Source organism: Cydia pomonella, chromosome 10 (assembly GCF_033807575.1).
Source record: "Cydia pomonella isolate Wapato2018A chromosome 10, ilCydPomo1, whole genome shotgun sequence".
NCBI lineage: Eukaryota > Metazoa > Arthropoda > Insecta > Lepidoptera > Tortricidae > Cydia > Cydia pomonella.
The window spans coordinates 20193236-20218960 of NC_084712.1; the positions used below are offsets into that span (position 1 = coordinate 20193236).

The 25725-nt window shown below is 36.6% G+C and overlaps 1 protein-coding gene across 3 annotated transcripts in view; it reads left to right on the top strand.

The window, feature by feature from the left end:
* The window catches only part of LOC133522367 (brain-specific angiogenesis inhibitor 1-associated protein 2), a 380180-nt gene that overhangs the window by 293043 nt on the left and 61412 nt on the right, over positions 1 to 25725 (top strand). For 2 of the 3 annotated variants that reach the window (XM_061857686.1, XM_061857684.1), the window contains exon 4: positions 841 to 1035. In XM_061857686.1, the coding sequence (XP_061713670.1) occupies positions 991 to 1035 (45 nt within the window). In that variant the 5' untranslated portion in view covers positions 841 to 990. Of the gene's footprint in view, positions 1 to 597; positions 714 to 840; positions 1036 to 25725 lie in introns of those variants that run through there. The other variant, XM_061857685.1, reaches the window with a different exon arrangement.

Genomic DNA, 25725 nt, shown 5'->3' on the forward strand with positions numbered 1-25725 from the left:
AAAGGCTACAAAGTCTCAAAAATTATTTTTATTAAGGTTCAAGAATAAAAAATAAAATGGTATCGAATGGTTTTATTGAAAAATAAATTGTATGACATCTATATTCATAAACGCAATATTTTAGGGTCAAAATAGCAATTTCCTTGATCTTCTTCTCTTCTTCCAATTTTATTTATTTATTTATTATTACATTTAGGACAGACTAATGTAATGTGACGTCACATTACAATATCATTTTGTTTGAGGCGTTTCAATCGTCGAGTGCGAATGTCAGACTTTAACTCCCATTTCTGACCTTTGTGTTGCTTAAATGTCATGAGTCCTATATAGACATTTGATACTCAGAAAAATCAAGATCGATTGACATTATTTACAAAAAACTGTCAAGTAGCCAATTAACTTACATATTAAATAAAAATGTCCAAACATAAGCAAATCGAAAATTAAAATCTAACATTTTACAAATAAAATGTCGATGACCCACGGCTATTTGAAAATGACAACTCGGTATTTGATTACGTAAACAGCTAAACGCCATTCTATCGGCGGTTTAGACATCAACAGGTCCATAATACACCGGTCCGATGACTTCGTATTTCTAAGCAGAGATATTTGAGTCGAGACTCGAGAGGCGAGCTAAGTCTGCCAGCGCGCCGCTCTCCGAGCGCACGCTTCACGGTTACACTATTACTGATATTTATCTCGTATAGCAGGTCTATATTTTCCATCTATTATCATTTAAAAAAATTATGACCTCCTTAAAAAAACCTTAACTTTATTCAAGTTGTTTAACGGGAAAAAATTAAACAATTTTCTAATTTTAAAAACTTTTTGTTTCAGATGTCTTCGAAAGTGTTTGAGTGATACAATCCGCGGATAAAGACAGTGCTGAAATGTGAATTCAGTGTTATAAGTGTTAAAGTCGATATTTGTGTAAACGTTATGTTTCATGTGTAATTGACGATCGCGATTGGTTTTGAATCGACCGCCATGGAGACCGAAGAACTTACAAAACTTGTCGACGGGATTTATAAGGTTAGTTCATATATTATAAGTTATAAAATTCATGCAATTTGTAACCCGCTTAATGGTTTATATGATTCTGAAGATACTGAGTACACACAAACATGTTTTGAGCGGGAAAATATATTGAATTGAGACGGAATATGTATAAGAATATAGGGTTAAATAGCACACAAGCAAATAAAATACATTAAAATTTGATCGTTCAAATCGGGAGCATTTACAGGAATGCAAAACTAAGTTCCTGTTTTGAGTTATATAAAAAATACAGTTTTAGGTTTTCAATAGTAACGTATTATAAACTATTAATAGTAGTGAACACATTTCTATAGTCACTTTATTGTATGTAGAAAAACAGCGTGTCTAAATAATTTTAAACGCCTGCTGCTTTTGATGCCGACTGTAACGTCTTAAGACATTTGAAACGTTCTTTAAGCTCAACAAAATGATAAAGAACAAAATTTTGATAAATTCTTACTATATCGTAACACATTATTGTGCTCATCTCCATAATTAACTAGACAACATTAAGATTCATGACAACTTTCACTAGTTCGACAACTAACTTCTAAATATAAAAATCAAGTTTCATTATAATAGTACCTAAATCTAGTTTAACCACGCAAGTTAGAAAGTGACCATTCAAGCCACCGGACACTACGCGGATGTTGGCGACGCGGCCTTAAGGTGAAAACGTAACATACATCATAGATGTCGCTTGTATAAATTTATTCACGAAAGCTGTGGAATTCGTTTGAAAATATTGACAGTTGAGTACGAATTCTGTGTCAGATGACCGCGAGGTTAAGATAGACAATGTTTTTGTGACTTCAGTTGTATAACTTGAAATAAAAATATGAATGAACATAAAATGCATGTAAACTGATACTGCCGCGAAATATGAAAACTACGACTGAAATCCGGCCTAGGACATTGGTGGCCTTGGTCAATCGGCCTGATTCTAAATTTAAGATACGTCGAATATTGGGTCTAGATACGATATGGATCGGATATGTCAGTGTCAAAAGTGACATTTCATCAAACAAAAACGTCATTTTTGACAATGACATATCCGATCCATGTCGTAACTAGACCTAATATCTGACGTACCTAAAAGTTCGAATAAGGCCGAATGTTTTCTTTAGATATGTGTGGGAGTTTAGTATTAAAATACTAGCTTTTTCGTTTCACTACGTACTTAAGACATGCAAACCGTGATGGTTTCATGATAGTATGTTTAATAACCACAAAAATATTGCATTTATGACAGATTAACATGGAATTTTGAAATAAATAAATAAAAAGTGACCGTTGACTGCTGGCTAATGACGAGACCGTTACTGAACACCTGAGCGTAGACCACCCTTGTCCATGGTCGTTTTCTTTAATATTGTTAGTAAACCTTATTATTCCATCAAATAATATTTTGCTAGAGCTTTCGATTAAAAAAAAATGTCATTTATACTCACTCTGTTTGTGTTCCTGTTGTTTTTCTTTTGTTTTGACTTTTTTTTCTTACTTTTATTGGCAATCACGAATTAACTGACATTTAAATCCATACTGGGTGTTTATTTAGTCACCTGTAACAATTTCCAGGCTGAATATATAGTTAATATTGAGCAACTTTTACTATGGAACCACTACCGAAAACGCGAAAAAAAATTCTCTCCCATAGAAAATGGTCAGACAGTCGAACTGTACGAAACAACCAATTTTTTTCGCGATTTTGGTTTCTATATTATATTCCCATAGTAAAAGTTGCAAAGTGGTATGAGCGATATATTCACACCGTAAATTATTACAGTTGTCAAAATAAAAATCCTTTATAATTTAATGTTTTACTATATTTTTAATTAATTGTTTGATTAGAATACATATCCACCAGCCACTATGATTGTAGAGATTACACATTCAAATAAAACACTTCTATAGAACTTAAACAAAAATAACATGACTTGTCTTATAATAATGTTTGGAATGTGCTCCGCAGAGCATATCGTTGGCTCGCGAACGCACCGAACGCGTTTGCCTTCTCCACATAACCTATAATTTAAGGTGAAAATATCTACCTATAAAAACAGGCACAACACCTGCCTTCCAAAATGTCAAGGTCAAACGACTAAATGAGCATTCCATTCGATTTCTCTAACGCTTTTATCGAAATTTAAATGTTTATCGCATTCCATTTATCAAAGATACGAGAATGGTTGTTTGAAAGTCCTCTTTCACAATAAATATGCTAATGAATGAGAATATTTGCGATGCTTACTGTCTTTCTGTTCAATTATTTTTGATTTTATTTGTTCTATCTTTCGGTTGATATACTTAAGTGGGATTTCAAGTGTGTTTTGGGGAAGATTTACTGTACTAGTCTATAACATGATAGCAATAGGCTCTACTTATGTACGCAATATCCCTACTTAACTATTATTATAATAAATGCGAAAGTAACTCAGTCTGTCTGATACCTAAAAATAATAAGACTGCTAAACCAATTAAGATGAAGTTTGGTATATAGTTTGGGGCCTAGGGAAGGACATAGGACATAGGACGTAGGGTAGGTTTTATCAATAATAATCATCATCATTTCCCGCAGACAAAGTCGCGAGCAGACGCTGTTAATAGATATTGATATATAATAGAGATTGTATCACAAGGGAGCAAAATTACATATTTAAGATGAGGTCGTAAGTACATTGAATTCTGAATGGAGCGAAGTATTCTACAATTAAACTCCGAGCGCAGCGAGGGATTCTAAAATAGAATCCTGAGCGTAGTGAGGGATTCACGTGTTAACGCCCGAGGTGAAAATAATTATGCTACCATATGACGCATACTGCTTTTCACATCACCTACCAGGAAATTATTAAGTTCCATAATAATTATAAGCTAAAAATATATACGTGAAAGAGATAAAATCGTGTCCTAGAATAGAAAACTAACACTGATCCCTCCTAGGAAAGAAGAAAAGTGTCACTTTGATCCCTCCTTGCAGTGAAGAAAAAGCCCTTTTTCGAATTGGTGACGTGAAATAGTTATTTCTTTTACAAGGGGCAAGGTTGTTGTTTAACCTCTCATGAATATTAATACGCGAGCAAGGTAAAGATGCCAAAATAGAACCACGAGCGTAGCGAGTTGTTCGAAAAATGGAATCTTGAGCGTTGTGAGGGTTTCAAGGCACGAAGGTTAAACAAAATTTGCCATCGAGTGAAACACAACATTTTTCACCACACCAATACAAGGAAAAGAAATTTCTCATCAGTTATTGAACAATCAACAGAGCCTTTATCAGCTCGTGTGGTGAAAAATAATTTAAATAATTGATTATTACTTACCTACTTTAATCAACGTCAAAATAGTGCTATTTTTAAAACGTCATAAAAAAATTACCTCCTCTTTCCAAAAATAATAAACTAACGAAAGCTCAGCGTAAAAAATGTCTATAGGAAATGAAAATTTAAGCATTAACTGATGCATGGGTGGATTAAATTTCATAAAAAATATGAAAATACTGAACCGAGTTCCTTGTTACGAAATAATAAATTCATTAAAATACGGCGCTCGGGTATTTAAATTAATTATAGCTCCATAAAACACCTAGGCCTTAATTCCGTTACGTAAGTGGAGAATCTGGTTTAATTGCTGTAATGTTCTTGGAAGGAATCTCCTTGGTATAGTGAAACCTCGATAACATGAATCTCAAGTAGCTCTTAAGCATTCGAGCTATACTTGTTTTCGTCCTAAAATTGGTTTGACAAATTCATATACCTATTTTTTTTTAATACTACGTCGGTGGCAAACAAGCATACGGCCTGCCTGATGGTAAGCAGTCTCCGTAGCCTATGTACACCTGCAACTCCAGAGGAGTTACATGCGCGTTGCCGACCCTAACCCCACCCCCCTCGTTGAGCTCTGGCAACCTTACTCACCGGCAGGAACACAACACTATGAGTAGGGTCAAGTGTTGACCTATTTAAAGAAGTTTTCATTCTTTATACTATTCGGTGGTTGCGTGACCTAAAAATGACCTTGGCCTCTGACATAAGATTCATTGTTTATGATAAGTATAATAACGATTATCTGTATTAAAATAATTATTATTGTTATTCGTACATAGACAATAACCCACTCATTAGTATACAATAATATGTGTATTGTTTTCGAACCAAATAGACAATAATAATAACAACTAATGGCACGTGGAAGCCTCCACAGTAAATGCAATAAGCCTAGTCTATTGCACTGCAAATAATATCATGTCAGATAGTTCTGCGGTCTTCGTCATATAACATGTTATTGCATTATGGCTACCATGAGTTGACACTTGACGTTTACGCTAGCGACTGCGTGAACTCAATCGCAGGTCATCTCGAATCGCTAGCGAAAATGTCAAATGCTAACTCATGTTAGCTGTGCAGGTGTCTCATTGCATTGAAATCTCTGGTTATTTGACTAGTCAAGATGAAATATTTTGAGCCCAAAGAAATTTGTGAGAAATTACATTTTTGTTTCCTGTTCTCGAGGATTTCTTCTTGTCTTACCGAGGTTCCACTGTAATATGATTTCATTAAGCTAGATCTGTAATACAATGTGCGCGAATATTCTATGCAAATGGTGTTTTTGTTCCTTCAAACTTCAAATACGTTGATGCTGGCGCAAAATTAATTATTATTGATTTATTTCTGTTATTAGTCTTTATCTATGCAAATATTATGGAGCAAAAAGATGTTAAATAAATACTGACACTTTTAGCTGTGCAAATATCTAGGACATTAAGATATAGGGTGTAAAGCCTTTATCTTTTACTCGTAACCTTTTATATGTACCTTATAGTTAAAAATCATGGGATTAAACCACACAGCAGAACAAATCTTTTTCGAAAAAAGAACATCGCAAAAATATATAAGGATAATCTAGTACAAAGAGACATACTCGAATCCTCAAGGTCATTGGCTCTTAGAAGCGCCTTAATTATTCGAAGTAAATATCAGTGTGCATCTTCAGTGGCTAGTTAAACGCAAAAGGTCAATGTCAGTCTAATTTGATATCATTATATTTAATCGCGTACCGTGAGATTTTTGTAAATTCACGGGAAAGAGAACAAAAGGAATTAGAATGAAGACGTTGTTTTGGTAAATTGCTCAGACTTTTTATTACTGTTGAGTTGTGAGAGATTCACCCGAGTTTTGTAAATGAGATAAATATAAGAAGATTCAACAATAAGTAAAATATATTGAGTTATCACTAAATATAGTTGCCTTATTTTTCATGTCAACAAAAGTGCCTTAACACGTACCTTCTACAAACACTAAAGTAATCATTTCACACGTGCAAGTGACACGTAATACGTACTTTAAAAAAATGTGTATCTAGAGACTCTTGCCTGCAAGCAAACTGTAAATAGAGTTTTGCATGAATCTGTCTGGATTTAAGCTCTGTACTGTGTTTTAATAATTAAATCATAAATAAATAAACCTACCAGATTTGCCTGCCTGCGTGCCTGCCTGCCTGCCTGCCTGCCTGGCTGCCTGCCTGTTGTCAACCATAGTTTGTTATGTGCTTAATTTGTATGTCATGTTCTTTTTCATATTGGTGACTAATAATTGACGATCAAACGAACTTCTTGAAGTGAAGTTCGATCGATATTATATGAGTCACTTCATTTGAAGATATTATATAGATAAATAAGTTCGATATGTCTAACTGTATCAATTATTATTAGGGATATCCTGACTTAATATTATAAAAGCGAAATCAGCTGTCTTTCTGTGAGCCTGTTACTTCTTCACGCTTTTTTGAACCGGTAAACTGATACCACGGGAAGATACTTTGGGACCCAAAGGTCAAAGGTTTTTAACAAATTCATCATCATCATCATCCCAAGCAAACAAAGTCGTGGGCAGAAGCTAGTACCTAATAAACGAAAACCTTAATTATATTAAAAAAAAACTCTACAATTATCAAAATAAAACTAAACCTACATACTTAAAGCCTAAAATAACCTACCCTACATCGTACAGTCAGCTAAGAAAGTGGTTTACCACTTTTCGACTCTATTACTTGACAAATAGAGTCGAAAAGAGGTAAACCATAACCCAGAGCGAGGATCACCACCTCTCTCCCGCAAACGCCGGCCTAATGTTTCGCCAAAAAGTCGACGAGCTTCACTCCCCACGGCTCTCTGTCTCTAATGCGACCTGCTCAAAATCGTACGCCGATGCCAGTGGAGTACTTAATTACCTGTAGGTACATAATCATCAGTCCTCATTTAATTATTCTGTGTTGATATAGGTATCAATACAGAATATATATAGGAAGATCAACGCTGACTTTAGCATTTATGCTGAGGCAGGACCATTTCGTGGTAAACCATTTATGTATTCTATGTTTCTTTCTTTTGTTATGCTATACTTTTGTATGTTAGCTATAGGTAACATTTATCGTGCTACCTATAGGTCGCATTTATTCGTGATAGACTGTCTATCACGAATAAATGCGATGTTTTTTTGTTGTATGTATATTAGCTGTTCTTCTTACAAATCAATTCGCAGACTACACAGTTTCTAATACACCGATCTTATACACTCGGCCCGATTCGAACTTTAAGATACGTCAAATATTAAGGTCTAGATACGAAATGGATCGGATATGTCATTGTCAAAAGTGACATTTCGTCAAACAAAAATGTCACTTTTGACACTGACATATCCGATTCATATCGTATCTAGATCTAATATTTGACGTATCTAAAGTTCGTATCAGGCCGTCTATTTTGTTAACTCACCCTTATTTTTCTATTCGTACTACAGAAACATCACGAAAATTACACATTTTTTACAAAGCTCAACATATTTATTACGCGAATTTCTCCGCCACTGCAAATGTCAAAGTAATAATTAAGGGCGACACCCGACGCGGCCGGCAAACCTAAACACGTTCCCATTTAAATTATTATAACAAAGTACGTGACTCCGGCCAAATTCCACCCTGTGGAATCTTTAGGGTTCCGTACTAGAAGCCAACGAGACCGGACCCTATAAGCATACAGAAGTAATAGTGCTCACCCCATACATTGATTTCCTTAATTAACCAACCATGTTTTGACTTGACAAGGGACTATGAATGTGATAAACGTCAATATTGGAATGAAAATATGGCGTTTTAACGTTATCACACTTAGCCGCTGTCAGGTTGGTACAGACTTTAGGTAAGACGGAAGCCATAGCCAAAAAAAAATGATGTTACGGAACCCTCATAGCGCAGCAACTCGCACTTATCCGAATTTTTACTTCGTCGCTACTTTAACGGGCATCCGTAAGGAAAATTAAGACATTTCGAAGTAAGCAGTACTTTTGTGACCTCTATTTTAGAGGAACAAACGGCGCCTTCTGCATAAAGAAGTCGTTTGAAGACCCTGATAAGCCACGGAGGAATTTAAGTGTTATGGAGGCGTATCCTGACTTTACAGAAGTGTTTTTTTAACTCTTAAGGTTCCTCCTCCCGCAAAATACCGTAAAACTAAGTTATTCTGAACCATTTTTTACATTAAATATGACACTTTTTGAGCAGAACAAAATATATAACAATCTACAAGATATGAGCGATGGTATGGTTTTTCTGGAAATCTATTTAATTTAACCCTTTCTGTACGGGGACTTGGAACGCCTAGCAACGCCTCAATACGGGCATGTCTTTGCGAGAGTCGGCGGTTAGACATATTTTCACTTACGTGTATTTTCTGAAATATAACAGCTGTGCGGTTGAAATTTTGTACACACATTAAAAACATTATGCACTTTTGATAACTACTCACTTATTGCACTTATAATCACTAGTACTTTATATTTCACGCGTAATATCTCTCACTAATAAAAGTATAAATGTAAGTTACTACAAGCGATTTTAACTATTGTTAGTTTTGTAAATATTAGTTTATGATATTTTGAATAGAACAAGGCCTTGAAATGATAATAATTATTAACAAAATGCAAAAATATCAACCGTTTTAACGCAACATAAAAACACGACTGCAATATGAATAAAATAGTGATGTGCACCTATCGATACAGTTGTCGATATTTATCTATACTGCTCAAGGGTAAAAATAAAAAAGTGTAGCAGAGATCATTACTATTTTAATCTTAAGAACATATTATTATTATTATTTATTACCATACACTGTAATATAATCCAATTTTATAACTTTTTTTATAATTATGCTGTAAATCAGGAAATTTACAACTATAACACTTGCAACTAGCCTAACTACTAAAACTCGATGAAATATAAAACAACACTATTTGCCGCCATATTGAGTTACTTTTTCTGCACTCGTGGAGTACGGGTGTCAACCCCAGTTGACAGAAAAAATGCGGGATTTTTAAATAAATATTTGTTTTAACGCCATCTACCAGAATGTTTTGCCATTTTTTTCTTTGAATCTATACTAATGCTACTACTAAATATCATCGTTATTACCAACATATAAGGTCTAAGAAGGTTGAAAAAAAATTTCAAACTTCGTACTTGTTTCGATCAACTATAGTTGACACCCGTACTACAGTGATGATGCCTAATTGGCAACTCTGGTTGTCACCCGTACAGAAAGGGTTAAGAAAAAAGTTTTGAAGTCATCCCTATCTTTTTCAGTTTTATCCTTATTACTTCTGCGACTTTTCTCAAAAATATATGAAACATTACAATCTTTCTCACAAAACACTATAAAATGATTTGGTTTTCTTGTTTATGCAAATTCATAAAACTATGCCTCAATTCAGCAAGCAAGCGAAATTCTATTTCAAACGCATAGTTCTGCGCGCTCGATCTTTTGCAGCGGGGGGTACGGTGAGAGGTATAAGCTTCGCCGACACGCGCGAGGTCGCTGGCGTCGGGTGCAGCCTTAAATACAAGTCGTGAGTTTAAACCTTCTCAGCGCTCAATAGTATCAATAATTCTGGTTGAACTTCAACTTCTTCAACTTCAATATTTATTAGGCAAATAGGCCACAATGTCTTTTACACGTCAACATGGAATTCACATACAAGAATGAAAAAGCACATCAACAATTATAAAATACAATTAACTGAAAATATCAACGCAAACTAAAGTATAGAAAAGTAAAGTAGTAGAACTCAACGAGGGGGGGTGGGGTTAGGGTCGGCAACGCGCATGTAACTTCTCTGGAGTTGCAGGTGTACATAGGCTACGGAGACTGCTTACCATCAGGCAGGCCGTATGCTTGTTTGCCACCGACGTAGTATAAAAAAAAATATTACTTTGAGATGTAAAAACTCTCTAAATGTCGAATTACAATATATATAAATTACTATAAAAAAAAACCAAAAAGAGGTGTAAATGTCTCTAAGTGTCAGAAAAATATACAAAAATTACAAAAAGAAGGTCAAAGGTTATGTCCAGTATTTTGGACGTTACCGAATTATCTAATACCTCGTCGGTAAAAAACATGCATACGCCCCGCCTGATGGTAAGCGGCCATCGTAGCCTATGGATGCCTGCAACTCCAGAGGTTACATGCGAAAAATGACCCTTTAATGCCCTGTACACTCCTTTTTTGACGTACTGTAGTCCTTCGAGAAAAGCTCGACAGGCAGCTCATACCGCAGCCGGAGCGTCCGCGGGAAGTAATTGCTCTTAAACGTTCTAGGGTGTGAGGATGAACATTCTGCCAACAGCGAGCGGTGAGGTGATAGAAAGCGGCCGTTGGCATACATTTTTACTTTATTAGTTATTAATATCGGTACCTAGGGGTAAGGGTCCGTGGTTACCAAACCAGGTATTTTTAAAGATAGAATCTGGACAGAAAGATGAGGAATACTACACTCAAGTCACACTTAGGGCGTGCGCAGGCTGGCGCGGTTGAACGGAGCAGAGGGGCTACCGCGAACCTCGTTCGACGTGTTGCCTCCCTGTCAAACTTACGTACGAATTTACGAGTGCGACAGAGAGGCAACACGTCGAACGTGGTTCGCGGTAGGCCCTCTGGTCAGCGAGTTAACGAAAAATAGTATGAGCAACCCTAACTGAATTTTACCTACAACGGCACCCGCGTGCGGGCGCCCGCTCCGTGTAACCGTGCCAGCTAGCGGACGACCTTATGCAAGAAGTATATCATATTCTTAAATCTGAATACAGCTCCACGAGGGGCTTTTGTTTATATTGACTTAAGTAATTGGGTCTTCGACCTAAGAAACAGCAGCGAATTTATTTCGTTGTTAAATTGGTACAAACCCGATGCCGAAAATACTAAGGAGAAGTTCAGGATTATTGTTCTTTTCTTATTCAAATTACATTATTGTTATATGTTAATGGACTTTATTATATCCGGTTTTTTAACGTTAACAGCAATATGTTTAGTTGACTTGACAAGGTAAACCACAGGTGTACAATAGAGTAAATAATAGTTATAATGGTTCAAAGTTCCCTTCATTCTCGATAGATCCAGTCCATAGATCCAAAATGGATCTAGTGAGAAATGTTTTTCTTGTTAGATCCAAATATTTATGTTGACAGTTAAAACTGGATCCGTTCACTTTACCACAAACCGCTTATGAGTCCGCAGCAAGCTCGTCGAATTTCACCTTTCCGTACAAACGGAGTTTCGTTCTCATTTTATAACTGCGTGTTGGACTATAATGAAACTTTGCACATACAATGACATGTACATCTACGCCTGTTAATAGTTTTTATATAGATAGCTCCAGCTCATAAAACAAACGAAATAGAGCAAAAAAGTTTTGTATGAGAAACTTAAATTCGCTGTATTTTTTTAACTAGTATCTGAAGCTACATAATCTAATTACAGGCACCTTATCCTATTGTAAGTAAGATTTTATACAGCAATCTATCTTTTTTTTTTTTTTTAAATACTACGTCGGTGGCAAACAAACATACGGCCCGCCTGATGGTAAGCAGTTTCCGTAGCCTATGTACGCCTGCAACTCCAGGGGAGTTACATGCGCGTTGCCGACCCTAAACCCCCCTCCCCCTCGTTGAGCTCTGGCAACCTTACTCACCGGCAGGAACACAACACTATGGGTCTAGTGTTATTTGGCTGCGGTTTTCTGTAAGGAGGTACTTCCCCAGTTGGGCTCTGCTCTAAATCTGGAATAACATCCGCTGTGCTGTGCCCTACCACACAAAGCGAGATGACATTTACAATGCCCATACCTCTCTTTTGGACGTAGTTTAATGACGTACCCGGGTCCGGTCCGGGTAAGTTGGATTCGCTCTCTTTTTTTACAACGAAATGTGAAATACCATGAAATTTTACATGAATATCTCGATGCAATTTCTTTGTATTACAACTTCTAGCCAGGAACTAGTACCAGACATTATGTTCGTAAGCTCATTTCGCTACAAAGCGGAAAACACACATTACCGGCTGCAAGCATAGCGAGTCGCTCGCAGTAGTTAATGCGTTAAGGAAAGAAAGTGAAGCTCACACACAAGCTCGCATTTGTCTTGACGATATCGCTTGACGCATCGTAACTGATGTATCCCACCAACCTCTTGGACCCCTTGGTCATACTTTACACCCTCACACCACTCAGATATTATACCGTGTCATGGGCCAAAGTATCTTGGTTGAGTCTGTTTCCTCCCTAGAATGAGATTGCTTCGCGACATTAAGCCAGCCTAATGTAAATTTTCGTCGTTACGCTGTATCTGTTTGTTTGTGGTCACAGATCATCTTTAATACTAGATGGAGGTTTTAAGGAAATACCAGCTGAGAATTTCAGGTAAATATATTCGTCGCGCTGACGGTTGCTCCTAAAATTAGTGCGATAAGGACAACTGCAGCTTAGACGAAAAATCATGCGTAATGATCTCAGAAATCGAGGGTTCGATCTCGACATTTTTTTTTATTAAACAGTCGAATTTTTAGAAGGGTCATCATTTTTTATTAACCCAACTTAAAGGCTTCTGCAGGGTACCTCCTTAAAAAAATTTTTAACATAGCTTGTGAAAAAAAAAATTGGCAAGTGAACCATCGGATAAAAATTATTAGAGGTTATTTAAATAAATAAATAAAATAAATAAATATTATAGGACATTATTACACAAATTGACTAAGTTCCACAGTAAGCTCAATAAGGCTTGTGTTGAGGGTACTTAGACAACGATATATATAATATATAAATACTTAAATACATAGAAAACACCCATGACTCAGGAACAAATATCCATGCTCATCACGCGAATAAATGCCCTTACCAGGATTTGAACCCGGGACCATCGGCTTCATAGGCAGGGTCACTACCCACGAGGCCAGACCGGTCGTCAAAATATGGATATAATATGGTTATAATAGATAAAAATTTAGGGATGTACGAGTACAAAACTATGTGTAAAATAATATTGGACACAACTAAGTAGTGCTGCTCTCGGCGTGACTTCTTACAAGGAAAAAATCATGTTTCGTGAATAGTTATGCTCTTCGTGCACGCTTTAAAATGCGGTGTCTATTTAGTCTGTGGTCGTGTACTGCGTGATTTCCTCCGGTCAAGAGTGCTGGGTGTCCTGTGGGGATAATCAAATAAGGATTATTATGGAAGCTGTAATAACGCAATTCGTTTTTATTCCACAGCGTTCTGCTCCTTCCGAAAGCAATTTTTTGTATTTACTTTGCTTTTTTATGTTTTGTTTTTTTTATGTCCGAATACTCCAACATGTAGCCGAAACAAACTTTACAGTCTTGAAATTTGATACGAAAGAAGAAGTGGGCTGGGCACTGGAGCGATTGAACCTGGACTATAACCGCGAAAATCGAAGTTTGCAAATTGCAGGCATCTTTCTCTGTCACTCTAATTACGCCTTCATTGGAGTAAAAGAGAATGATCCCCACTATTACTCATATGCCTCAATCAATTAAAAGCTTACGAATGCAGTCCTTGTTCACTTTTTCTTTATTTTAGTTCATATTTGATAAAGCATTGGTTTAAAAAAAAAACACAAACGAAAATAATTTCATATGTTTCGTCACACTTGCTCGAATAAGATCTTATTTCATGCAGGTGTACTGAAAGACGAAAGCCTATATTGTTCCCGCGGGAGTAAATATTTTTAATTGCACCAACAATTATGGATTGTGAAAAAAAGCTATTCCTAACTCCCAGCTAACTCCCTTTTCAAAATCTGTCACTAAGTCTTACAACTAACTATACTTAAGTAGCGTAACTGAGTTTTACTTTTAAAATACTGACGTTTTAATTTAATATTTTTGTTTGTGTTTAAAAGATAGATACACCACTGCTCATGCACTGGAATGGACTGCATGTGGCAGCCACAGATGCTGAGAAGTGGTGCATCTAGATTGCCTAGTTATATTTATTTTTTTATATTTTTTTTTTGTACCTGTAGATATATTATTAGATTTATTATTATTATTTTGTATCACTAACCTTAATTAATTTTAAGATTTGTTGTAAATACTAACAATTATGGATCTACTGTGGATTCGAATTAAATAAATAATTGAAAATAATTGAAATTAAAATATTTAATTTGATTAATTTAATAACCGTTTCAAATATTATTAAGTACATAATTTTCAATCGTGCCTGAATGCCGAATAGGTCTGTGCCTTCGATGCCTAACCTGTCAAAAATGACAATATGGCGGACGAATATTTGATATGTCACCGTATTTAAGAATTATTTAGCTTAAAATTTAGTTTTTTCTTCGCAAGTGATGGTCCCGGGTTCAAATCCTGGTAAGGGCATTTATTTGTGTGATGAGCATGGATATTTGTTCCTGATTCATGGATGTTTTCTATGTATTTAAGTATTTATAAATATTTATATATTATATATATCGTTGTCTAGGTACCCTCAACACAAGCCTTATTGAGCTTACTGTGGGACTTAGTCAATTTGTGTAATAATGTCCTATAATATTTATTTATTTATTTAAGTGTGATGAAAAACATTGTGTGTAACTTCGGGAGTAAGAATATTGCAAACTCAGGTCTTTAATTCCCTCCAGCTTGCCGCTGTCGGGAGTTACCATCCTCGTTTCCAAAATTTTACTTACCCCCCTCGTTGCACAATGTAATATTTCTTATTTCTTTAAAATTTAAGAAAGCAAATAATGTAAGCACATAGTTCATTATCTACATTTGTTACGATCAGTTGACTTGAAAATATACTTACTGGTACTAGTACTATGACTACTATGCACACAATAGGTCGTTAAAGGTTATTTAAGTAAATACATGCAGTTGCTGTTACTATCACGTCCGTCCTCTTAAGGTGCACGGGTTCAAACAGCAGAGTTTTTGAATTTTGTGGCACATTTATAAGATCATTATACAGTTGCCAAAAATATGAATAGCAGCCTTGAGGCATTTTTCTAGTAACTTCATCGATTCAAATCCTAATTAAACAACTTATTCTCGATAGAAAAAATATATTTTAGTTTTTATTTTATTACTCAAATTAGTAACACAGCATAATACAGTAAAACCCAGGCACTGTGTAAATACAATAGACATTACGATACAAGTGCGAAAATAAGGAAATTCGCAACGAGTGTTTTAAATCAGCACGTCTTGTGATGCGAATTACCTATTCGCACATGTATCGTAAAACATTCTACAGTACCTATGGCCCTTTAAATTTTCGACATAGTTACGTAATGTGCTAATTATCGCACTAGCATATGTATTGTAATAGTACATTACGATACAAGTGCAAAAAATAGGAAATTCGAAACGAGTGGCGATACATTAAAACACGACCGAAGGAAGTGTTTTAAATTGACACGAGTTACGAATTACCTATTCGCACATGTATCGTACAACGTTTTACAGTAGGTACATATGACCCTTTAAATGTTCGACACAGTAACGTAATATGCAAATTTCGCACTAGTGCGGTAAAGTAGCACCATATGTATTGTAAAATAAAACACAATACCAAAAAACGTTATACAAAATAACAAAATATAAATTAAACATTGGATTTGGACGACGACGTAACAGCGTGGCTCCGTTATCAATAATAATAATATTCACGATGCACGCACGGCCGTCCGCTCAGTGCTCAGCAAGCTGAGCTCAGAGAAGGCCCTGATAACACTTCACCTTAAGTAAATATACTGTTGTTCTCACTGACACGTCCGTTTAACGGTTTCAAGCAAATACTGACATGTTCGAGTCATTCTGCATTCGCTCCATGTCCGACCAACATGTTTATTCGGCAACAGCAAACTCGCCACACACACGAACAGCGTTGAATAGTTACATATTTTATTCTAGTTGTCGGAACAGTTTCTATCTGAAGCATCTGGTTCCCTTGAGTAAATCGCTTGCCCGCGCTTATTTGAATAAGAATGGTCAAGTCGAGTTCACTATCCTTCGGGACACCGATAGTCGACGCTCGACTTGCTCAGTTGACATGTCCGATGCGTAATTTAGTTGGAAATTTAGTGGCCATCGTGCCTTACAATCTTAACCGCGGGTCGACCCTCGTGGGCTTTTTGTATTAGGAAATCACGGTGAAATCACATCCCCTGCTGACGTTTAAGGTTTTTCTTAAAAGGAATTTATTATTAAACGGTGACCGCTTCCCATAGGCGGATCGTCTGTTCGTTTGGTATCTATCACATAAAAAAAGTATCTTACTCGACTACACCTCCCCCTCATTTCATGCTTTGTCAAAATGCCCCAATTTTTTTTGTTCTTTTTACAGGTCGATTTCAAATCGATGTATGCTTAAAACCTTCTATCAAAATGATATAGGTATCAAAATATATTATTTAAAACCGAGTTCATAAATATTGAATTTACTTTGTTACCTTTATTTCCGACGTTTTGACGCTGTTTAAAATGACAAAAAAAGATATTTGTGTAGCTACCCGACGAATTTGTTTTAATGTTTTTATTTTTATACTACGTCGGAGGCAAACAAGCATACGGCCCGCCTGGTGGTAAGCAGTCTCCGTAGCCTATGTACGCCTGCAACTCCAGAGGAGTTACATGCGCGTTGCCGACCGTAACCCCGCCCCCCCTCGTTGAGCTCTGGCAACCTTACTCACCGACAGGAACACAACACTATGAGTTAGGGTCTAGTGTTATTTGGCTGCTGTTTTCTGTAAGGTGGAGGTACTTCCCCAGTTCAAAACGTGTCTTCAAAATACGAAAGTTTTAAATTAATGTTATATAGGTACTTACTGCTGTGGCGCAGCGACCCGAAATGGATCTTGGCCTCCGACACCAAAGACCGCCATGCTTCTCTGTCCAAAACCGTTTCTGTCCAGTCGACGGCGTCGAATTCGCTAAATGTTATATAGTAAAAATTATACTTCATCAATGAGTAAAATATTATAAGTTCATTCACGTTTACACACTCGTGCTAGTTGTGCTATGTAGCTAGGCAAACTTCGGGACGAAAAGCCAGGCGAGTGTGCAAACGCAGAAAAAATGCGGTTGCTATTCGCCTGGTCGCTCCCACGATTGTAAATACGTAGTGGTGTTTGATATTATCAGTCGATATTTGCGTTATACCTGTCAAGAACATTTTATGGAACATGACTCAATTGGCCTTCATATGCTTCCGTCTTGACAAACTATTCCGATCGGTAAATATTAAACAGCACTGCATCAAACGCATGCATCGCTTCCAAACGTACGTTGAGTAATACGAGGTTCTCTGCGAGGTTGATTTGTTACGTACCATCGTACACAGTTGATTGACAAATTGTGAACCTTATTTTAAGGCCTTAAGGTTCATTGCTGGTCTACGTTCCTGTTAGTACGGCGATCACGATCGCGCGCTGATGGGCGGACATTTAACTTCGGCGGGATCTCGTTCGAGGAACCTCCATTACGTCAAATTACCATTACACTAACAGCTCATCACGAACTTACAATGAGAGTTTCCGCTTTTCATCTTCACATTTATTTGTCTTAAGATGACAACGTGTTTCGTTACTAGCTTTTACGCATTTAATCTATTCTGCTTCATAATCCTGATAAAATTTAATGACTTCTCTTATATACAACAACCAGCATCTGTTTAATGAGAATTCTAAAGCACTGCGCGAAGACGGAAGCGACTCTCTTAAGTTTAATCAAAAGAGCTTTGATTTTCTATAGAAACCTATTCATACTTTATCTCTTTACCTACATTTCTCAACACAATCTCAATACAAAACCTCCTCAACAATAAAATAAAGATTCCAACAAGATCCGACCAATAAAGAACCCAGTCTAACCCACTTGTGAGTAATAGTCGTCCGTACTAACTACATCTTCGGAAAGTTCGATCAAAGTGGAGTGGATGCAGTCAGCAACTCACGATAATTTACTTTGAAAAACTATAAAATCTCATACAAAGTTCCGCATCTCATCGACATTATCGACATTCAGTATTTTCTAGTTTTCTATGTTGATTTTCCATCGCACTTTTTATGTCACGTGTGGGAACACGAAAAGATAAAACCATCAATATAAAAGCTCCGTAAAAGAGCACGTTGGGACTGTGGCAGAGAAAAATATAAATAAAATTTGTCTTTCGGGTCGCATACGTATTTAGTTTACGCGTATACGTCGAAATATAATTTAAGGAAGGAAATTGCCACTCGGCAGAACCCGTACAAATGGAAGATGTGATATTAAATCTGGATGACAGTTATAAGGACAGTGCGGTATGGAGGCGGGGCTTTATATAAGTAATTTTGAATGAAATGAGATATTAGACGGAGAACAGTGACAAAATAAAATTAGGTTTGAGGACTACGTTGGTATGAAAAGGCGATTTGGTGCGGGTCCTTTCGTCTTAATATCTGATTTGCTCTCTACTACAGTCGTCATCGGATATATCGGAGCGGCCAAGGTGCTCACAAATATCTGAACACGCCTCTATTGTTAAGGCGCTAGTGTGCGGGTTCAGATATTTTTGAGCACCCCGGCAGCTTCGATATATCTGATCTTGACTGTAGAAGGGAGCAAAACAGAAATGAAGGCGTTATTCTTTACTTAAAAACTTGTTATGTTTACACATGTCATCTTTGAAAAAGGGCGCTTTGCCGGCAATATAAATACGTAGGTATATGATAATTCAACATACCCAAAGGCAGTGTTTTGAATTGATTAACATTTGTCTTTAACCCTTTAAAGCGCAAAAAAACCGAGATAGTGGATTCAAGTCGCTTGATTGTTCTTTTGATTCTGGTTGAGTTGAGAAAAGATATGCAAAAAGAGGGTTAAAAGTAATGTTATGTATAATCTACATTGTAAATTGAAGGCTTAAAACGTGTCTTTATTACATAAAATACTCAATATCATGTACGTTGTATTCATTGAGACATAAAATAAATAAATAAACACTGAAAACAAATTCAAAGGCAAAATCCATAATAATTAAGTAGGTACACTAAATTTCCGCTCCAGGAACTCATTTAAATATCTAAGAAGCTACAGAAGTTGTTTCAAAAGGCTCTTTTTAACAGACGAAATTATGATAACCTAAAATTTACTGCGTAAACTCGTATATTTATTTACGAAAATAGCTGTTTTCTGTACAAACGTTTTCATCGTTCTTAAATCTTGCTTATTTGTCGTGTCAAAAAAATGAAAATGAACAGATGTGCGAGATCAGATCAGCCTTTGAGATTAACCGTGAATAGAATCCAGCCACCCCGACGAAAGATAATTTATTTTATAACAACCCGCTAAGTCTCAACAGTTTCCCCTTTGTGAAACAACAATAAACATATTTTTTCTTCAAGGTATGAGCATAATTTTACCTTAGCGGTGATACAAACAAGCTTGCGGAAAGTTACATAGATACTAGTCTATTTTGTCTAATGTTAGGAGTTAGTGTAAGTAAAACTACAACTAGGCATTAGTCCATTTTAGATAATAGTCCTTAAACTCTGCCCATGATACGGGCAAGGACAGCAGCATCCGCTCGGTGTACCCCTTATATTTTATTAGTGTTAAAAGAGCCTCTATGTGTTGGCTTCGGCTCTACGCACGCCTTCCAAATGCCCGAAACACTATTGTTCCATGGTGGGAAAGACAACGGCACTCACTTTAGTTTTTAGTCACGTTTGAATTCCGAAATTAACCTTTTCGACGCCGTGTCAAACACAAAATCTGTCACTTAGACGCCACGTTATCGAAGTGTCAAAACTGAAGTTGAACTTTATATGCACGTATGTCGATGTTGCTTCGTGGTCTGCGACGGATTAATCCGTCTTTGGCGTTGGACCTACGGTGTTAAAAGTTTGATAATGTTCATCGTTCTTATTCAGCTATAGCTCAGAGATTGGAGCGTGTCCATATTTTATATGCTGCCCCATCACGCGAAACGGTCGTAAGGGTGTTTTCATAGTGTCCGATCCGATATCAGATGTCGGATGACTTTCGGAGAAAAACAGCCGCTTTAAAAAGCCCTATGGCATCAAGTCCTTTCATTTTGGCAAAACGCCAATGGAAATAGTTACGTTTCCGGCAGGACTTGAACCCGGTGCCGTTAAAAGATGCCACCCCAAAGGCGTGTATACATAAGGGAAGGAATGGAAAGATTTGCGAGGTTCTGGTAGGCTTCCAAAGCTCAATTGGTTAAGAGCAACGCACGGATTGCGGAGGTTGCGGGTTCAATTCCTGTTAGTAGCGTAACTTTTTCCATTTTTTCCTTTTTTATAAAATTTGGTATCTGCTTAAATAATAATTTTTTGCACGTTTTTTACTTTTTGCTTATTGAAGTCGTTCCCGATATCCTATATCGGACCAGACAATTTGAAAACGCTCTAACAACCATTGGAAACAAAGAACCAAATCTAAACTGGTTTACCAATAGCTGTTATGGGTGGTATATAGTTGTGCGAGCGGAATAGCGAAGTAGTATAAAAATAGAATTGGTATCATATTTTAATTTTCCGAATACCCTCCATTTTTCCGCTGCCGGCCGGGCCGACGTAAACAATCATAAATTCTGTCTCCAAATCCGCTTAGTTTAGACTTAGCGGTTTTTAATCTTGTTAAATTTTTACGCCGTCGTGTAAATTCTCAATTAAGCAGCTTTTTTGTAGCAGGTGCATATTATGTTTTAAAAGCATGGGTTTTTAGAAAGTATGCACTTGTGTGAATACATATTGTTGATGTTTGTGAAATGTTTTTACATACACTTTGACATCTAAGAACTTATTTAATTTTAAACTGGTTTATTGTCGTCTTAGGTCAGGTTTTTGATTTATCTTAATTCACTGCAATTAGTAAGGTGAAAAAAAAATTATCAACTCGACTGTACTACTCAGTCAAGTGGACTTAATGTTTCCTTAGAGCCAAATAATTCTTAGTAGGTACCGCATTAGTGATATTTTTTGCTTATGTATACAGCACAGTATCACATAAAAACTCAAATCAAGCAGTTATACGGTTGCGACTGATACTACATTTTATTTTTATAAAAGGAAAATTGGAAAAATTCACCGCTTCGGGCAATAATTGAACTTGTGACCTTTCGTAACACCGGTCCGATCGCTCTTAACCGACTGAGCAATCGATACCGATGGTGCGCCTCTCAAAAGCGTGTAAACAAAGAGGAACGAATGGAAAGATTCATTTAATACCAATTCGCACGCTTCTGGTAAGATTAGCTTACTCAGTTGAACAAGAGCGAAAAGCGTGTTCCGAAAGGTGAACCAGTTTTTTCCCATTTTTTATTGAATATTAATTTTTTTTAGACTGGTTGTCAAATATCGCGTACGAGTATCATTCATAAATGCTTTCGAAGAATACTAGTCCTCCCATTTTTCACCAGTTAGTTAAAAGATTTTGCCAAGCAGTTCCACCCTCTCAGACAGATGATCTTATAAGAGTCCATGTGAGAATATAAAATGCAAAGTGCATGGAAAATCGTCTGAGACGAGGATTTACGAAGGTAACTTAAGGTTGAAGAACCTTAAAAAGTTGATTTTTACATTTATTATTATTTTACATACCTATAGTATTCATATTATAAATAGGATTTCATTGTATTGAATAAATGAAAAATGATGAATCGATTAACAAAGGAATTTAGATTTTTATGGATACTAAAAATTGTTATTACGAGTAAAATAAGGAGCATTATGTTTTTCTTGTCTGTTTTATTTTTTTTGTCTTTTAATTATTTATATAAGAATTCAAGCCTTGGCGACCCTCTACATCTCTAAGGATAATTTAATATATATTTTTATATTTTATCTCTGACACGTAGAGACTTATACATCTCTAAAGAATTTTAGTATTTTATGGTTTTATTTTTTTATCATAGTTTTTTTTTGTGTAATTTGACATTTAGAGACAGTATACATCTCTAATAAAGTATTTATTATTTCATAGATTCGATATTTGTAATTGTTTTTTTTTTATTTATTGTTTGTAAAAATGGACATGTAAAAGTGCCCCTGTGGCCTATTTGCTGAATAAATGTTTGATATTTGATATTTCGAGCGTATATCTAATATTCGTCATGGCCTACAGTATATAGCGTTTGTCATATTTATTAATAAGCTGCATTGGGGTAATTTCGAAAACAGAGTATTTTGAAAAATGGCAAATATCTATAACACAACACAGACACACACACAACACATAACAGAGCTCAACGAGGGGGGGGGGGGGGTCTTTAGGGTCGGCAACGCGCATGTAACTCCTCTGGCTGCTTACCATCAGGCGGGCCGTATGCTTGTTTGCCACCGACGTAGTATTAAAAAAAAACACTAGAAGCACTTCATACTTTAGCTGCACTTACGCTACTTTAAAGGCGGGATGCTACCACTGTTGCAAGGAATACATTTATATCAATGAAATCGCTGTTTACCAATAGAAGCATAAATATCAAACTGAGGTGGAGACTCGTCAAATGCTACATAATATCCATCCTACTATATGGCATGGAGGCATGGACGATGAATAAATACACAACAGACAGACTTGCTGCCTTCGAGATGTGGCTCTACCGCAGAATGTTAAAAATCTCATGGACCAGTCACATTACGAATGAAGAAGTACTACGTAGAATGAGGAAGAAACCAGAAATACTCAACATCATTAAGAAAAGAAAAACAGCCTATCTGGGTCACATCTATAGAAATAAGAAATACGACTTATTACAGACAATCATCGAGGGAAAGTATGAGGGAAAAAGAGGGAGAGGTAGACCTAGAAATAAATGGATAAATAACATTAAAGACTGGACGCATACAAAAGACGCAGCCACCCTCAAGAGATTGGCAAAGACCAGAGAGCTGAATGCCATGCTGACCGCCGACGCCCATTAGACTGGGCATGGCACCAGAAGAAGAAGCTACCACTGTGCGGCACAAGCATTTTTGTACTGGATATGCTCGTGCCGCACATATCCCAGTGTATCTTAATAAAATACGATCTTAATCAAACATAGGCGAAGACTGTAATAACAACACACTCCGTCTTAATTTTTGTTCCGCAACACGAATCTCGAACAATCACGTTGGTAATTAGTAAAATATCTCTGTAATTTCTGTCGGAGACGACAGCGCAGAATGTAGGCAATTACAAGCGACAATCAACGGTACAAAGACGTCAGGAAAGTCGAGTAACGTTATTATACAGATGTGCCGCGTTAACACGCTAACTCGTGATGGTGCGGCGGGTTAAACGCTGCGTTCTGAACGCTCGGCTCCCCGAAAGGGAGGGTTGCACTGCACTGCTATATGTCAGAGCTCCGTAAAGCGTGCCTTGGGCTGCGAACGGCCACTGGAAACCAGTAATGAGGCGAAAATGAACCAGTACTATGAGACTTGTTGATTCCCATACGTCTCCTCTCTTCTCCGCTCATCTCGACCTCGTTTTCGAGTTAGAGAACTAAATTATTTGTAAATTTTGCAAAACATGACATACAGCTGCAATGTCGTTACTGAAGCACATGATAAATTCAAAGAAAGTAGGCAATGGGAGTCTGTACTCAACTCACGGCCTCTCGTTTAATTTGTGCCCCTCTCGGATGAAGAACCCAAAGCATTTGCCAGCTTAGCCCCCTTGTGGCTCTATCTATTATTTTTTAAGAGTCCATAGTGTCCTACTGCTGGGCAAAAGCATCCCCCACTTTTTCCAATCTGCAAACCGGGTGGACCTGTGCAGTCCTTGGCCATTATTTTAAAAATAAGTCGAACTCGTCTTGCCTTGTTCTGCAAAATCCTCGTTTCGATCTGGGCTGTCACTCAAGGGCGATCTTGGCCCACACTTTAGCTTCGCCGCTTTCCGAGCTACGTCTATTCTAGCCATTAAAAACGCCCGTCTGTAATCACAGCGCCATCTCCCAGCAGCAATAAGCATTAATGTAATTTGCGCAAATATGAAAACAGCACAATTTGCCCTTATTAGTTCAGCGACGCACTGAACTTAGAACTAAAAAGAACTGAGTTATCTGAACATTTTGAAAAACACCCCTGCAATGTCGTACTCGTAACTGTACACATCGAGGCTCATGGTAAATTCAACGAATAAAGACAATACTAACGGTCTCTCAGTTAAATTGATGCCCCTCTCGGATCAAGATTCCTCTTCTTCACCAGTAATGTGGCTTTAGTCGCCGTTATTTTGTCTCTACGCTGATTATGAGCTTCTCCAGACTATCTAGTCCTATTCTGCTCAGATGGCTGAACTAACTAACTATGCGTTGGGTGCAAATATTGGAGAAGTTTCTTTTGGTGTTGAGTTCGTCGAGATAAATGCATGACTGTAACGCTAACTGAAAATCATAATAAAAACGCTGTCTTTTCTATCCATTATAACGCCCGTCTGTAATCCCTTCAGTTCTCCCAGTAGGGCAATAAGCATTAATGTAATTTGTGCAAATATGAAAACGGCACAATTTGCCCTTATTAGTTCAGCGACGCAGTTGGCTGTGTGACGCCAGATACTAATTATGTTTGACGCTATCCATACACATGAGCATTTTCGCTAATAATTGGGACATGGGACTCTAATTTGATTATGCTACATTTGTGTTTCCTTGTTAATTTCCTACTTCGCAAAGCCGTCTACTGGAACAAGTTGAATTAAAGAAATGCAAAAATGTACTTAACTGCTTTTCGTGTTAAATAATTTTCAGAAAAAAAACATACTTCTCTGGACAATACTATGAAAGTTGAGGACCCGGGTTTCCCACTTTATTTAAAGATAAAGTAGAAAATAGTTTATTTTCCAAGTAGGCATATTACAATGCGCTAATTAACGTCAAATAAAGCTATTATTTGTGTTATGTATCTAGATTTATAAGTTATTTTTAAGAATTTCGAACATATTTAAATGTTCAAAATATTAATCTGGTTTTATGTTTGATTGCAGGTAACAACAAATATAAAGGATATATCAACTCCTACTACTGCGGTAAGAATAACAAATAAACTTATATCATTTTCTTAGTTGTGTCTCAAGTAAGTAGTGAAAAACTGTATCCATCTGTAAGAGTGCACCGCAAAAATTTTCTACTTTTGCTATGTTGGTATACGGAGAGACAACATACACCGTAAAGAATTGATGTGTGGTCGGCTTAAGGCCCCAGCCATTCAAATGAAAAATGCAAAAGTTGCTAGTGAAATTTTAACTTGTAGTGTGGGAAATACAGTTAATTTTGTTTTGTTTCAAAATTGAACGAAACAAAAGAATTGCAAATCTGTTCTAATTGAAAATTATTTAAAATTCAT